Source organism: Telopea speciosissima, chromosome 11, assembly GCF_018873765.1.
Source record: "Telopea speciosissima isolate NSW1024214 ecotype Mountain lineage chromosome 11, Tspe_v1, whole genome shotgun sequence".
NCBI lineage: Eukaryota > Viridiplantae > Streptophyta > Magnoliopsida > Proteales > Proteaceae > Telopea > Telopea speciosissima.
Window position 1 is genome coordinate 21,272,297 of NC_057926.1, and position 18,443 is coordinate 21,290,739.

The following is an 18,443-nucleotide window of genomic DNA, read 5'->3' on the forward strand; positions in this document are numbered from 1 at the left end:
TACTACCTCAGCCAAGGCTGGAAACCCTAGCATCATGATCTATATTAGACAGCTACGAGAGAGACTGAGACGAATACGTCTAGTACTACCCCAAGCCGAGAATCGGTTGGACTTTTACCTAGCCCTTGCTGCTATTAGGGGACCAGGGGAACGAGATTTTGATCTGTCCTTAGCCGAGGAAGTTAGAGCTAACATAGAGTACCTGCTTGCGATGGAATTTGTGACTAGAAGGAAACTAGAATTACTTGCCTGTTAGACCAGGTAGGTGACTAAAAGACTTTTACTTAAAAATTTGAAGTCTCTCATATAGTATCATGCTTAGCTTATCATTAAATAAAAATGTTTATGACCAGAACACAAAAATGAAAGAAACGCCTCATAACAAACAAAGAAGACATATCTAACAATATACCTTACTGGTGCAACTTATGGAATTCACTGGAACCATGGACTAGGTATGCACATGCACTAACTAGGAATTAATTGTTCACCCCGATAAACAATAATGGAATATTGAACATGCTACTCTTTTCAGAGAAGCAACAATGGTTAACACAAGAAGAAGTTCACAAAGTGGTCGTAAAGGAAAATGATGTTCCCAGGCTGACACTGAGAGGGGGGTGAATCATTGTTCAATAAAAATCATCCCAAAATTGTCTTGACAAACCACACAACTGTCCCAGTAAACACCACCTGCCGGAGCATTCCATAATTACCGGCTACAGTTCACATACACCCCTAACCTCCAACTGAAAATGGACTGGCCTACCTAGGGTGTATGCCCATCCTGCAAAACAAAGGTACTCCAAATCCATAAGACAATGCACACAAATATATGTGGTTCGGCTTAAGCCTACATCCAGAGGGGTAATGCCCAACCCTAGGCTTCGTGTATTACCCAACACTCTACACAAATTACAATTTGACTGCAACAACAGTCCAGGAGCCCCTACTCCAGCTTCCAACAATGCCCCAACACTGTTAAGGGGTACAACCCCCCTTACAATAGCAACAACTATGTAAGTAATTTTCACACACACCTGTTGAGCATCAACTCAACAAGGCTTACAACTTGAGAAAATTCAACCAAAACTACCATTCCCAAAATCCCATCACATGTAACTAATGAAGTTTATTCCAATAAGCTCATAAGCTACTTACAATATAAGGGAAATGGTTTAGAGATTACCAAAGTGGACTAAGCCACTTGAAGTACTCCACTAATGCTCTTGGAAGGCTAATCTTTGAACAACCGATGCATAAACGCCGTCAATCTGACTTCCAAGTGATGAAGAGCATCAAACTTCAATCAAGATCTCCATTAAAGTCAAGTTCAAGCTTCTTTAACTTCTCACCTAAGCTTTCTCAAGATTTTCCCCCATTTTCCCCTCTTTTTGAGTCTTTTTCTTCAAGCTCATTTGATGCAGGGAAGAAGAGGGTATTTTACTGAGAATTTTGATAGGTGGTTCACCCAAAACGGATATCGGACGGCCAAGATATGGAGCTTCAAAGATCAGCCAACGATAAAATTTCATTTAGAATCTTTTATGCACATGCACCAAGCTTTGGCTAAGCATGGAATCAAGGGACCATGGAGGTGCACAAATTATATTAATGTGGACCATCAGTTTGGAGTAAGACAATGAGGTGCATTGATGGTCGTAGAGATGGTGTCAGATGAGTCATTAGACTTGTCACTATCATTGAGACATGAGCCAATGGATGCTCAAGGATTAGAATCTCAAGAGCGTACATAGAACGCATTCTAAGATTGTAGAGTTTTACAAAAAGTCAAGCTGGATAAAGTAGATGCCACGTTTCGGATTCCTTGAGGGTGGAATCAATTCAAGTCTCTTCACTTTATCCAAGAACCAATGGGATTCCATTATATAGAATCTCCTAAAAGCATAAAAGCCTTCATTTAACGCTCAACTTTGAGATTTTCAAAAAATTGCATATAACCCCTTCTCTACTTTATGTCATTTATGAATAAATCCTTTGCTTCAACTATCCATGTCACTGTAGACCAAATTTCTTGATAAATTGCAACTAAAACTCCTAAGACACAAAAGCTCCAACCGAATGCTCATTTGAAAAACTTGGCCAAATTTTAGCTAAGTATGAGAGACTTTTATACAACACTTTTCAAAGTGTAGCAAATACTCTATTTTGCATCTCCTTTTGTCTACACCATTACCAAGCCAAATCACCTCCACCTTATCACTGTCCGACCACTTGGTTGCCACCTCAGCCATGTTAGACACTCTTTGTGCGGTCCACATTGTGTGGGGCCCACCTTAATTTTCTCTCTCCACTTTTTCTCTCCTTAAAATAAGAAAGAATAAGTACATAAGCACTTGCCAATATACTACCATCATCGCAATTAGTACTGTCACTTGCTTATTAGCTACACCAAATTACCATTTTACCCTTGAGAGATGTAAGAGGACTAAAATGCCCCTAAACACTTCCACAAATTATCTTCTAATTTGTTCGCACTTGGTTGCCAACAATGACAACACCTTACCACTACTGCCAATGGACCAACAATCTCCCCCTTTGAAATTGTTGGCAACAACCACAAGTGCAGTCTCTCTCTTTCCCCCTTTGACAACAAATACAAAGGGTAACGGAACTCCCCCTTCATGAGAGTCCTCCTTACATAGACTCAACCATAGGAGTGCCCACCGCATCTTCCTATCCTATGGAGAGTTAGTGTTCTATGCACACACTTCCTCCCCCTGCACCAATACCACCTAAGGTGGCCTATAAGTAACCACCCCAAGCTTGTCTCGAAGTCTCTCAAAGTTGTCTTTTGGGAGTGGCTTGGTGAAGATGTCGGGTACTTGGTCAGTTGTAGACACAAATTCCAATCTCACTGCATTCGATGTGACCTTTTCTTTCAAGCAATGATATCTAATATCAATATGCTTGGTTCTTGAATGTTGTACAGGGTTCTTGAAAATGTTGATGGCACTCATATTATCACACATAATAGTCACAGGTCCATCACTTGAAAGACCAAAATCTGAAATCTGCCTTTGCATCCACAGTCCTTGTGTACAACTAGCCGCTGCTACAATATACTCGGCCTCAGCTGTAGAAAGTGAAACAGATTCCTGCTTTTTACTATGCCATGCTACCAAACTTTTCCCCAAAAAGAATGCACCACCACTGGTGCTTTTTCTGTCATCTATACTCCCAGCCCAATCTGCATCTAAAAATGTTGTAAGAGAGAAATTCTCAGTTTTTGGATACCACAACCCATATTCCATTATGCCTTTAATGTACCTGAAAATCCTATTAACTGCCAATAGATGTGTCTCCTTAGGATTGGACTGAAACCTTGTAACCAAACAAACTGATTGCATTATATCCGGTCGTGATGCTGTCAGATACAGTAAAGTCCCAATCATTGACCTGTATTTTGTTTGATCCACTGAAGCTGACTCATCATTTAAACTCAGCTTACAACAAACAACCATGGGGGTACTTACTGGTTTGCTATCCTCCATCATAAATTTCTTAACATCTCCTTGACATACTTTGTTTGGGAGATGAAGATGTCATTCTTCTTTTGATTTGCCTGCAAACCCAAAAAGTAAGATAATTCCCCCAGCATGGATGTTTGAGTTAAAATAAAACCGCAAGCGTACGGGTCAATCGTAGCTATCGGTCGAACACGAGGAGATATACGCCACTCTATTTCACTAACTTAAAAGTAATGCAAAGTGAACCAAATTAAAGTGTTAAATTAAACTAATTAAACTAACGAAAATCAATGCATCCTAACTCATAAGCATCTAACAAAATTAAGGGATTAAATCGGCGTCCTAACACATGAGCATCTAACCTATCAAACTAAAGCAAATTGAAAAGAATAAAAATGCAGCCACACATACTAACCACATAAAAAGAAATAAGGGAAAAAAATGCATCTATAAACCACAACCATATAAAATTAAAATAAAAGAAATAGAGGGGGAAGAAGAAGAAGATAGAGAGAGATAGAGGAGCTGGAGAATGAGATTGAGAGTTTAGATAGTAAAACCTGGATGTGCTTCTATGAATGTAATTGAAAAGCTTGAATACTTGCATAAACTTACCATGGCCTCCTCTTCTAAATCTTCAAGTCTTGTCATCAACTGAAGAACTTAGACTAGAAGGCTTAAAACCTAAACTAGAATTAAGAAATTACAACCCAATTGAAGACTTAAATTGAAATTAAAGCATAAACTAAACCTATTATAACCATTAAATGACAATCAATAAAGCAAATTAGAACTTAGAAAAGCCAAAAATCACAAATTAGAAGGAGAAGAAGAGAAGAAATTTCACTAAGTGAATGAGCCATTTTTACAAGAGAGGTAGGGGGTATTTATAGGTGGAAGAGAGGAGAAGAGAGGAGATGGAAGTGTAGGAGAAATATTCCCTACGAAAAGAGAATATTCTCTTCTCTTTCTTCTTTTACAATGCCTTGAATCCTAAGAAAAAAGAAAAAAAATAGAAAGAAGAAGAAGAGAAGATTGTTTACATAGACCTTCTATTTCTAGAAAAATAAACTTCCAATTCTACAAAATGCTTCCTTTTCTTTGTAGATATCTTCTCCAAGCAATAAAATCAAAACATCTTTGATTTTTCAACCTTCCATAAATGAGAAAATATAAATCTATCCCAAGTAGAATTCTAGAAGTGCCCTTGAGAAGTTAGAGGAGAGAGAGAGTAAGGGTGATGACTAGGATTCCTTCAAGAATAAATAAAATACCCATTCTGTCCTTCAAAAAACGTGGAGCATGGGGTGCTTATATAGGCCTCACCATTGTGTTCCTTGTAAAAAATCATCCAAAATAGACCCAAATTTCGTCCAATTCGGAGTTGGGGAGCCCAAGATATCTCAAGTTGAAGTTGGACTATCCAGAGCCTTCCAAATGGAATCTTTCGGGTACAGTAAAGTAACTTCTGATAATTTTGTTAAGGCCCCTGAAATCCAAATTTCCGCTTCACTTTGTCCCCGTTCGACTGTCAATAATTATAAATAAACCCCTACAGACCATTTTCGTGCGTCGTTACGGAAACGGCCATAACTTCTTCGTTTCAACTTGGAATCAAGTGTCGTTTGAACCGTTGCGAAGCTGACTCGATGGGCTATGCATCCATACTACTAACACATATAAAAAGCTTAAAAATATCTCCTTAGCATCATCTCCTCCATTTTCACAATAATTCACCTAAACCCTGAAAAGCACAAGAAAGCACCGAGTAACTTTCTCCAATATGGTAAAATATATGCTTTATGCCCTAAGATTTCACACATAAATGTGCTCATTAGATTTCCCCACACTTGAACGTTACTTGTCCTCAAGTAAAGCAAAAGATAAACTAACCTAGAATGCAAAAAAAATCCTAACTCACTTTCGTAGGAATCACGGTTGCACTTAGCATGTGCAACAAGCCTTTCAACCCCTAGGTTACCCCTAGTGGACTAGTTGTGTCTCGTGGGTGTTTGCAGTGAATATACACCCAAAATTCAATAAATCAAAAAGAATGATGTAATTTTTTCTCATGGTATAAGTAAGATAGGGCACACAATCTCAACTAAAGATTAAGGAGCCAAAAGTTCCCCCACACTTGAATTTTATCACCCCACATCAATTCAAGTAACAAGCATGCATCAAGGTCAAGGGATCTCCTCATATTTTCTGAACACTACTCACCTTCAAGTAAACCACTCATAGCACTGATGGAACCAAAGAATTAGGCATTGAGTATTTTTTACCATACTTTCTTTTCCAGGCATTAAGGCAAAAGTTTTTTTTTTTCTTTCTCAACAACAAACTCTTTTTCTACTCTACTACTGTTCTCTGAATGACATGGTGGAGCATACACCAGACACCCAAATACTTGGTAACTTTGCTTTTTGCATGTATCCATAAGACATTGAGACATTGATGCAAGAGTTTTTTTTTTTTTTTTTTAAGTTTCCTTCCAAGGAATTTTGATCAAGTCACCCTGCCTCATGAGGCACAGTGCCCTGTCTAGTCCCAAGGAATTCCACTTTTCTTTCTGTTTCTCTCTTCTTTTTTTTTTTTCATTCACTTTCACTTTCATGCCTTGCCACAAACAAATTGGTCTCAAGTACTAGCCAAAAGATCAAAGGGGTCCATAAACACATAGAGGAATCTAACCATCACATGAAGTAGCACTCATATTTTCAAACTCAATCCCCATCACCGGATACAAACCAACTACCATCCTTGAAAAGGGATTTTTTTATTATTTCGCATGCTAAGGCACCTAATTGCCTCTCACTCTCGCTTTGCAAATTGAAGAGACTGATGCACATAACCAAAAACTATCGCCACAATCAAAATTCATAATTAAAGTCCAACACCCCCCCCAACACTTAATTCATGCAGTGTCAATGCATGCAAAAAAGAAAGAATAAGGACAAGGGAGGGGATACATACCAGGATATCAGGGGTCAAGATAAAGAGGCTCATGGAGATCCATGACCTCTTCTTCAACTGGAGTAGGCATCTCTATGTATGGCTTCAATCTTTGGCCATTGACCTTGAAAGTAGCTCCAGTACTTGGATTGAGGACTTCAACAGCCCCATCAGGATAAATTTTTTGAACAATATAGGGGTCATCCCATCTAGAACGCAGCTTACCTAGAAAGATATGCAAATGAGAATTGTATAACAAAACTTTCTGGCCTATCTCAAAATATTTTCTCAAAATGTGTCTATCATGGAAAGCCTTGGTTTTTTTCTTGTAAATCCGGGCATTCTTATATGCCTCATTTCTAAGCTCTTCTAACTCAGATAGTTGGAGTTTCCTATGGGCACCTGCAGTGGGTAGGTCAAAGTTAAGCTTCTTGATAGCCTAAAAGGTCTTGTGCTCAATCTCTACAGATAAGTGACATGCCTTTCCATACACTAGACGGTACGGAGATTGACCAAGATCGGTCTTGAAGGCTATCCTATGGGCCCACAACACATCTACCAACCGGTTAGACCAATCCTTACAGTTTGGGTTGATGGTTTTCTCAAGAATTTGCTTGATCTGCCTATTTGAAACCTCAACCTGGCCACTGGTCTGGGGATGATAGGGTGTGGCCAACTTATGGACGACACCATACTTTCTCATGAGGGCCTCAAAAGGTCGATTACAAAAATGCTTGCCCCGATCACTAATGATAGCCCGGGGAGTACCAAAATGGAAGAAGATGTTCTCCTTCAAAAATTTCACAGCCACCTTGTGGTCATTGGTCTTACAAGCAACTGCCTCAATCTATTTGGACACATAGTCCAAAACAAGTAATATGTACAGGTTACCAAAAGAGTTAGGCAAAGGCCCCATGAAATCAATATCCCATACATCAAACACCTCAACTACCAGAGTTGGGTTGAGGGGCATCATATTTCTCTTAGTAAGACGCCCTAAGGATTGGCATGAAGAACATGCCTTACAATAAGTAAAAGCGTCTTTAAACAGACTAGACCAATAAAATTCACACTGTAAAACCTTGGCCGTAGTCTTATTAGGCCCAAAATGACCTTCATAATCCTGATCATGGTCAAGGACACTTCTCCGAATTACTTGATCCGAGCAGGTCTTAAAAAGATAAGGATCATCCCAAAAGAAATACTTAACTTGTGAAAAGAAATGATTCTTATCTTGGGTGGACTAATGTGCAGGTGTCTCACCCGTAACTAGATAATTAACAATGTCAGCAAACCAAGGTTCACTAGACACTGCCATCAGATACTCATCAAGAAAACTCTCATTGACTGGAGAATCAACAGTCAAGGAATTAGGCAGTCGGGATAGATGGTCTGCAACCAAATTTTCACACCCTTTCTTATCCCTAATTTCAAGATCAAATTCTTGTAACAAAAGGACCCACCTAATGAGGTGAGGTTGGCATCTTTCTTCTGCACAAGATATTTGATAGCTGCATGGTCAGTATAAACAATCACATGTGATCCAACCAAGTAGGGCCTAAACTTCTCTAAAGCAAACACAATAGCTAAAAATTCTTTCTCAATGGTGGTATAATTAAACTGTGCATCATTAAGAATCCTGCTTGCATAATAAATCACATGGGGTAATTTATTGATTCTTTGCCCAAGAATAGCCCCTATAGCAAAATTAGAGGCATCACACATAAGCTCAAATGAAACTGTCCAATTTGGAGCTTGAATAATGGGGGTTGAGGTCAAAGCTCTTTTCAATTTCTCAAAACTACCATGACACACAGAAGAGAAATCAAATGGGCAGTCCTTTGCCAAAAGAGAAGTGAGAGGTCTAGCTATCTGGCTAAAGTCCTTGATGAATCTTCTGTAAAAATCTGCATGGCCAAGAAAAGATCTAATGTCCTTCACACTCTTGGGTGGTTGTAAATTGGCAATAAGGTTCACCTTAGATCTATCAACCTTAATCCCTTCTTTGGACACAATGTGATCAAGAACTATGCCTTGCTTCACCATGAAGTGACACTTCTCCTAATTCAGGACCAAGTTCTTTTCTATGCATCTTTTAAGAACCAAAGAGAGATGATGCAAGCAATTAGAAAAAGTAGAGTCGTGAACAGAAAAATCATCCATAAACAACTCTAGGAAGTACTCTACCATATCAGAAAAGATACTCATCATGCACCTTTGGAATGTAGCAGGGGCAATGCAAAGCCCAAAAGGCATACGCCGGTAAGCAAAGGTTCCATAAGGGCAAAGGTTCCATAAGGGCATGTGAAAGTAGTTTTGTGTTGCTCCTCTAGAGCAATGGAAATTTGGTTATAGCCTACATAACCATCAAGAAAATAATAATATTCATGGCCAGCTAGTCTCTCTAACATATGATCAATAAAAGGCAAAGGAAAGTGGTCCTTCCAAGTTGCCGCATTCAATTTCCTATAGTCAATGCACACTCTCCATCCCGTTTGGATACGGGTTGGAATCAACTCATTATTGGCATTCTCAACTACAGTGACTCCTCCTTTCTTAGGCACAACATGCACAGGACTCACCCATTGGCTATCAGAAATAGGATAAATAATGCCATGATCCAAGCATTGTAGGATCTCTTTCTTGATTGCCTCTTTCATCACAGGATTAGCCCTCCTTTGGGGTTCCCTAGAAGGTTTGGAACTCTCCATCAGATGTATATGATGTTAAATAATGGAGGGGCTAATACCTTTGATGTCAGACATGGTCCAACCTTTGGCTTCCTTATGGTCCTTTAGAAGCTTAATCAACTCTTCTTCCTGAATAGAAGTCAAATCAGAAGCAATAATAATAGGAAGAGTATGATCATGTCCTAAGAATGCATACTTGAGGTTGGAGGGCAATGCCTTCAACTTTAATGTGGGGGGCTCAATAATAGAGGGTTTGGGAATGGAAGTGGATAGGGGTCCAAAGGGCTCCAAAGATGGTTGGATGCTCCAGACCTCAGATAAGGGGGTATCATCAACACCCTCCAATTCCTACATACATTCTTGAAATCCCAAATCAAAATCAATCTCAAAGAACGTATCAATATCATCGGAAAATCCTTGAAGCATATGCACCTCGTCATCCATATCAGGCTGCTTGCCCAACCTAAACATATTGAAGTCAATAGAAGTATTGCCAAAAGATGATTTCATGAGATCATTCCTATAATTGATTAAAGCATTACTGATAGCTAAGAATGGCCTACCCAAGATGATAGGGATTTGGTCCTTAAAGTTGGCAGTAGGTTGGGTATCTAAAATAATAAAGTCCACAGGAAAAATAAATTCCCCAACCTTTAATTGGACATCCTCAATCATTCCCTTAGGAACTTTAACCGACCGATCTACAAGTTGAAGGGTAATTTTGGTCGGTTTCAGTTCTCTCAATCCCAGTTGTTGGTAGACATGAAAGGGTAAGAGGTTCACACTTGCACCAAGGTCCAATAAGGCATGATCAATAGTGGTATGGCCTATAGTGCAAGAGATGGTGGAGCTTCCAGGATCCTTATGCTTGGCTGCTACTGGCTGTGAGATTAGAGAACTAATGTTAGTAGCCAAGAATGCCTTTTTAGGCACATTGGTGGTCCGCTTTTGGGTGCATAAGTCTTTGAGGACTTTAGCATAAGCGGGGATCTGGGCAATAGCATCCCACAATGGGATATTCACCTGAACCTGTTTGAACACATCCAATATCTTCTCCACAGAAGGAGACTTCTTGCTAACCAACCTATTTGGGAAAGGGGCAGGTGGGGTATAAATTCTTTCAGGGTTGGTCTTTTTAACTTACTCAACAGACTTTGGTTTCCTCAACTAAATCATCTGGTATATTGTTAGGTGCATCAGACGAACCTGGAACAGTGGGCACTTCAATGGCCTCTTCAGAAGGGGGAGAGTCAACAGGAGTATGATATGATAAAGACTGAGGTGCACTAGCCTGTTGATACTCACGGCCACTCCTTAAAGCATAAACAACATTTACCTGTCTGGAGGGCCCTTGGTGCTATTGGTCTTGTGCAACATTGGTTGGAGGAGCTTGGGTACCTTGCTGAATATGAACCTGATGCCTAGGATTTGACTCAGATTGGCTAGGTAACTTCCCTATTTCCCTCTCATGCAAGATTGTGACAAGCTGGGTGAGTTGTTTTTCCATGTTATTGTGGCTTGTCATGAGAAGAGCTATCTTGTTGTCCATCTCATTCAGTCTTGTTGCCTCTCTTATATTGGTAAACCTTGGGAGTTGCTGATAAGGTGCAAGGAGAGGAGGCCTAGCAGAATTAATAGAAGGTCCTGGATGAGGACGAGGGGGGAAAGGGTTAGGAGATAGCCCTTGGTTTTGTGATGCAAAGTTGGGCTTTCAGACACCAGACTGGCCTTGATGGTTAAAGTTGGATGGGCCTGCTTGGTTCCCTTGATTCCAGGAGAAATTGGGGTGATTTCTCCATCCTGGATTGTAAGTATTGCTATATGGATTATTTTGGTAGAGAGCACTTACATTCTTAATACCGAAATTGCCCACCAAGGTGTTGGGGCATTCCTCAGAAGGTGTCCAGGGGTTTGGCACCAACTGCATACCGACACATGGTTGACCTGATTAACTGGTATAGACTCTTTAAGAACTATGGACTCCAACCGTTTTATGAGGCTGTCAAGTTTGGCCTCCTTGGCTGGCATACCCTCAATGAGATACCCCTTAGTGGTCCTTTCAGCCTCTTGGGAAGATTTCCATTCCCTAGTCTTATCAGTCAAGTTGGTTAAGAATGTCCATGCATCATTCTCCTCAGAAAAAGAAGTAAAGCCTGCTAGACACATGGACTGTACAAGTTGCTTGGTCTGATAATCAATACCCTCATAAATAATTTGGCATAGTTGCCACAAGTCGAAACCATGGTGAGGGCATTCTAAAAGGTGGTCCTTGAATCTTTTCATGAATTTAGAAAATGATTCATGTGGTTTCTGCCTGAACTGGAGGATGTCACTCTTAAGCTTATTGGTCTTGTGAAGAGGGAAGAATTTTCTCAAAAAGACAATGGTGAACTCATCCCATGTATTAATGGAGTTTGTAGGCAGTCCATAAAGCCACTTCTTGGCCTGGTCTTTCAGGGCAAAGGGTATAAACCTAAGCCTAACTGCATCATCAGTCAAATTCTGGACCTTAATTAGAACACAGACCTCCTTAAATTCCCTAAGGAAAAGATATGCATCCTCATTAGCCATCCCATGAAAATGGGGTAGCATACTGATGAAGTTGGTCTTGAGTTCATAGTTATTCCCCGTAACAACAGGCAGACTAATGCATGAGGGCTGTGCAGCCCTGGTGGGGTAGAACCTATCCTTAAGAGTCTTGGGTTGTTGGTCAACCATGGTCAAAGGTGGGGTTAAGGGTAGTGGAGGAGGTGGTATTCTAATAAGACGATTAGTTGAATCACGAGTCGATACCGTAGCCACTAAACAGATATGAGGTCTCCGTTGAAAAATTAAAGAAGAAAAAATAAAAGACTTAAGAAAAAAAATACTAAAAATAAGAGGGAGCCCAAGGTAGATAGTGCATCTATCCCTTAAAAATCAAAACAATGGTTCCAAAGCTGCAAGGATGCCATATAGGTTGATAGCAAAGGAACCCATATAGTCTTCTATAGCCACCTATGGGCGACTCCAAATGGATTATGATAAAGAGTGGAGGACTACTATACGTTTATGTTCCCAATGCTCTCACTATGTCATTTTCCTGTTATCAAGAGTGGTCACCTCCAAAGATAAGTCACATGCCAATCCACCCAACCAAGTCAAGATATAGCGTCACAGGTAACTTAGTCCTACGAGGGACATCAAAAGATGGAGGGTTGAAGCATATGAAGGACTTTAGATTGGGCGCACACTATTTGAAACAGAAGAGAAACAAGAAGAGGTTTTCAAAAATTGATTTTTTTTTTTTCAAAAAAAGAAGAGAAAATAATAAAGTAAAACACTTCGAACTACTTAAAAATCAGATAAATAAAATGGACAACAATCTCCCCAGCAACGGCGCCAAAAACTTGTTTGAGTTAAAATAAAATCGCAAGCGTATGGGTCAATCGTAGCTACGGGTCAAACACGAGGAGATATACGCCACTCTATTTCACTAACTTAAAAGTAATGCAAAGTGAACCAAATTAAAGTGTTAAATTAAACTAACAAAAATCAATGCATCCTAACTCATAAGCATCTAACAAAATTAAGGGATTAAATCGACGTCCTAACACATGAGCATCTAACCTATCAAACTAAAACGAATTGAAAGGAATAAAAATGCAGCCACACATACTAACCACATAAAAAGAAATAAGGGAATAAAAATGCATCCATAAACCACAACCATATAAAATTAAAATAAAAGAAATAGAGGGGGAAGAAGAAGAAGATAGAGAGAGATAGAGGAGATGGAGAATGAGATTGAGAGTTTAGATAGTAAAACCTAGATGTGCTTGTATGAATGTAATTGAAAAGCTTGAATACTTGCATAAACTTACCATGGCCTCCTCTTCTAAATCTTCAAGTCTTGTCATCAACTTAGGAACTTAGACTAGAAGGCTTAAAACCTAAACTAGAATTAAGAAATTACAACTAAATTAAAGACTTAAATTGAAATTAAAGCATAAACTAAACCTATTATAACTATTAAATGAAAATCAAAAAAGCAAATTAGAACTTAGAAAAGCCAAAAATCACAAATTAGAAGGAGAAGAAGAGAAGAAATTTCACTAAGTGAATGAGCCATTTTTACAAGAGAGGTAGGGGGTATTTATAGGTGGAAGAGAGGAGAAGAGAGAAGATGGAAGTGTAGGAGAAATATTCCCTAAGAAAAGAGAATATTCTCTTCTCTTTCCTCTTTTACAATGCCTTGAATCCTAAGAAAAAAGAAAAAAAATAGAAAGAAGAAGAAGAGAAGATTGTTTACATAGACCTTCTATTTCTAGAAAAATAAACTTCCAATTCTAACAAGTGCTTCCTTTTCTTTGTAGATATCTTCTCCAAGCAATAAAATCAAAACATCTTTGATTTTTCAACCTTCCATAGAAGAGAAAATATAAATCTATCCCAAGTAGAAATTCAGAAGTGCCCTTGAGAAGTTGGAGGAGAGAGAGAGTGTGGGTGATGACTAGGATTTCTTCAAGAATAAATAAAATACCCATTCTATCCTTCAAAAAACGTGGAGCATGGGGTACTTATATAGGCCTCAGCATTGTGTTCCTTGTGAAAAATCACCCAAAATAGACCCAAATTTTGTCCAATTCGGAGTTGGGGAGCCCAAGATATCTCAAGTTGAAGTTGGACTGTCCAGAGCCTTCCAAATGAAATCTTTCGGGTACAGTAAAGTAACTTTTGATAATTTTGTTAAGGCCCCTGGAATCCGAACTTTCGCTTCACTTTGTCCCCGTCCGACTGCCAATAATTATAAATAAACCCCTGCAGACCATTTTCGCGCGTCGTTACGAAAACGGCCATAACTTCTTCGTTTCAACTTGGAATCAAGTGCCGTTTGAACCGTTACAAAGCTGACTCGATGGGCTATGCATCCATACTATTAATACCTCTAAAAACCTTAAGAACATCTCCTTAGCATCATCTCCTCTATTTTCATAATAATTCACCTAAACCCTGAAAAGCACAAGAAAGCACCGAGTAACTCTGTCCAATGTGGTAAAATGTATGCTTTATGCCCTAAGATTTCACACATAAATGTGCTCATCAATGGACATTTCAAACTCCTTCTTCATCTTCTCTGCAAACTATTGACATAGCTCATCATACTGACCCTCAAAGATGATGTCATCCACATATACCACTACCACCAGCTGGCCACTGTCCTCTGTCATCACATACAAGTTACTATCAACCTTGCCTTTCCTCAGTCTCAATTGATGCAGATATGTGTCTAACCTAGAGTACCCTGCCCTTGGGGCCTGTTTCAAACCATAGAGTGCCTTCTTCAATTTACACACCTTATTTGGGTCATCTCCAAGTTGGAATCCATCTGGTTGCTCAATATAAACTTCTTCTTCAAGATTGCCATTCAGAAATGCTGACTTGACATCCATTTGATATACTTTGAAGCCCTTGTACACTACCAATGCCAAAAACATCCTGATTGACTCCATCCTTGCAACAGGTGCAAATGTTTCATCAAAGTCTATCCCTTCCACCTGGGCATAGCCTTTGCAAACCAATCTGGCTTTGTTTCTCACAACCACTCCGTCTTCATTCAACTTGTTTCTGAAGACCCATTTTGTACCTATCACATTTTTCCCAGCTGGCCTAGGAATCAACTCCCATGTGTTGTTCTTTTCAATTTAGTCCAGCTCTTCATGCATGGTATTTACCCAATGTTCATCTCTCCAAGCTTCTTGAACATTTTTGGGTTCTACCTGTGATAGCAAAGAAAAGGCTGCAATTCTTGCTTTTCTTCTAGTTTTCATTCCTTCATCAATATCTCCAATGATTTGGTGTGAGGGATGTATTTTTACCCATTTGCTGTCTTTAGGTCTACCATCCTTGTGAACTTTTGCTTCTGTTTCTTGAATTTTTGAGTCTGTGTCATCTTTCTTTTCTACCTCTGCCTCAACTGTTCCATCAACATCAATAGGCTCTTCAAAATCTAGTTCTAACTATACTGACTTTGAGTTTGGTAGTGTCTCATCTACTTTCACATCTGAACTCTCAATCACTTTGCACAGTCTTTTGTTGTAACACCTGTATGCCTTACTTTTTGAAGAGTAAACCAAGAAAATTCCTTCATCTGCCCTGTCATCAAATTTTCCTAGGTTATCATCCTTCCTTTTGATGTAACACTTGGAACTGAATACTTTAAAATACTTAACTGTAGCTTTTCTCCCAATCCACAATTCATATGGAGTTTTGTTCTCATGAGGTCTCAAAGAACATCTGTTTTGAATATAGACAGAGGTGAATACTGCTTCTTTCCAAAATTTTCTTGCAACATTGTTCTCAACTAGCATAGACCTTGCCATCTCTTGAACTGTTCTGTTCTTCCTCTGTACTACCCCATTTTGTTGAGGGGTTTTGACTGTAAAATGTTGGAATCTAATTTCATTCTCATTGCAAAAGGCAGAAAATAAATTCCAGGTAAATTCCTTACCTTGATCTAACCTTAAGCATTTAATAGTTTTTCCAGTTTCATTCTCAACCCTCTTCTTGAACACTTTAAAAGCATCCAGAGCCTCGGTCTTATCCTTGAGAAATGTAACCCATGTCATCCTTAAGTACTCATCAATAAACAGAATGAAGTATCTCTCACCTCTAGTAGCTTGGATTCTCATAGGACCACATAAATTTGTGTGAATTAGGTCTAAAGGTTTGCTTGAGTGGTGCTCCTTGGGCTTGTAGGTTGCCTTGGTTTGCTTACCTTTTTTACATGAACTACACACATGATTTTTTGGAATTTTAATCCTCGGTAGGTCTCTAACTACTTCACTTTTGCTGATTGTGGCCAAATTCTTGAAATTTAGGTGCCCAAGTCTTCGATGCCATAACCAATGTTCATCTTCTTGGTTCAATAAGCAACTGCTTTCAAAACCTTCATTAAGCACATACAAGTTCCCAGATGTCCTTGTACCTCTTGCTATTGTCTTTCCACTAGTTGCCTTCTTGATTATAAAACCCTCCTTTGTGAAAATCACCTCATTTCCATCATCACAAATTTGACTTACACTAAGTAGGTTGTGTTTGAGTCCACTCACATATAAAACATTGTCTGACTTGATTTTGCTTTAATTTAAGTTGACTGGACCCTTTCCTTCAATTTTTGCATCATCATTATTGCCAAATCTCACTGAGCCACTGTCAACTTGTTCAAGACTTAGGAATCTTGCTTTGTCACCTATCATATGTGATGAACATCCACTGTCCAAGATCCAAGGAGATGACTTACTGTGTGCTTTAAAAGTTGTCTGTACTACTAGAGATTTGTTGTTATCTCTCCTCCTTTTTTCAACCCAAATAGTTTTTTCAGCCACACTAATAGGCTTTGGCTTTGGTTTCCCTCCTTTCTTCTTACCATCAACTTTTCTTCTTTGTTGTTGCTCTTGTTGGGGAAATCTTGCAATCCTTCTATTAGCTTGCATTTGAGAAGGAAGCAATGTGTTGCAATTTCTAGCAACATGACCCTTCCTAAAGCATCTGTAGCACTTAACAGGTTCCTATGCTAATGGTGCAAAAATGTTTCTACTAGTAATTGTCATAGGCTTACTTAGTCTTCTACAATCTGCCATCCTATGACCAAAGTTGTTGCAACCATAACAATAGCCATAGAAGTAGTTCTGTCTCTGCCAAGTGTTACCTGAATGTCCCATGTACCTCTGGTAATTAACTGTAGTGTAACCATCACTGTCAGTCTTCTTCTTAGTTGTCTTCTCAAATCTTGAACTCTTCTGTTTTTCCTTCACAAACCTCACAGGGTTGTTTGCAGTTCCATGTCCTTTTGTTTTAACAACATCAAATGTGTTGCCTTTCTCATATCCAAGTCTAGTCTTGTTTTGTAGGGGTCTTTGGTAACTTAAGATTTCATCCAAGACATTACCTTCAATACTGTCAGTGGAATGATCCTCCACTTGAATGCTAACTTCCTTTCCCTTAGAACTCAACACTGAAGCTGGTGGAGATGAAGTAGCAGCTATAAGATAATCTATCTTGTAAGTCTTTTCAAATTCAGATTTTAGAGATAATAATTGGTCCTCCAATATTGCACATGCCTCAACTTTTGAAGTGAAATCAAGACTCATGTCATCATTTATCTTGACTAGTTCTTCAATAGTAGACTTCAACTGGGTGATCTCTTCTTGTGATTCCACAAGGTTGCTTTGCAAGTTCTTGTTTTTCTTTCTTTCCTTTTTAAGTTCTGTTAAACCATGAAATAGTTCAGCCTCAAGATCTCATTGACCTTCAAATTCCTCTTCTTCATCAGATTTTTCATAACTCTTGTGAGAGGTGTTACTTCCATAGGTCATAAACAATGTTTCATATCTCTCATCTTCAGATTCTTCTTCATCTTATTCTTATTCAGAAGTGTTGTTGTCTTTCATTGTCATCAAACTCTTTTTCTTAAAGTAGTTTTCCTTACTAGAAACATACTTCTTCTTTCCCTTCTTTGGCTCACTTTCTTCTTCATCATCAGAGAGGCTGATTTTGCCTTTCTTAGGGCATTTTGAAGCAAAATGTCCTATACCACCGCAATTGAAACATTTCAAGGGAAGCTTTCCCTTATACTTACCATGTCCCTTCTTCAACCTCTTAGTAAGGTAGACAATCAACTCATCATTTGAGTCTTCAGAATCACTTCCTTCAGTTATTTTCAAGCTCTTCATCTTGCTTAGAGTCTTGAAAGCTGCTTCTTTACTTGTGGTCTTGGGCTTGACCATCCTCATTTCATAGGCTTTCAAATTTGCATGCAAGTCATTCAAACTCAACTGATTTAGATTCCTTGATTCCTCAATGGCCGACACCTTGGCATTGTATACTTCAGGTACAGATCTAAGGATTTTCTTTACTACAACTGCATCTATTATCTGCTCAACTAGGCCTCTGATGGAGTTGACAATTTCATTCACCTTGTTCATAAATACATCAATTGTCTCTTCTTCAGTCATCTTTAGACTTTCAAACTGAGCCCTGTAGTGTTGTAGCTTTGCTTCTTTAATCCTTTCATCACCTTCATGTATACTCTGCAACTTGTCCCATATTTCCTTAGATGTAGCACAACCTACAACCCTTACAAACTCATTTGTAGATAGAGAGCTATGGAAAGGATTCAGTGCCTTGGCATCATTTTCTAACTTCTTCATTTCAGATTCAACAACAATGTCTGTGGTAGGTGGAGTATAGCCATTCTTCACTGCTAGCCACACACCATAGCCAAGAGACTTTAAATACGCTTCCATCTTGATTTTCCAAAAGTTGT

The 18,443-nt window shown here is 39.0% G+C and overlaps 1 protein-coding gene across 1 annotated transcript; it reads right to left on the bottom strand.

The window, feature by feature from the left end:
• Positions 1 to 2,756: 2,756 nt before the first annotated feature.
• Positions 2,757 to 3,515, bottom strand: LOC122644864 (secreted RxLR effector protein 161-like). Its single transcript, XM_043838239.1, has one exon. It carries the CDS (start codon positions 3,513 to 3,515, stop codon positions 2,757 to 2,759), a length of 759 nt encoding a protein of 252 aa, XP_043694174.1.
• Positions 3,516 to 18,443: the final 14,928 nt, after the last annotated feature.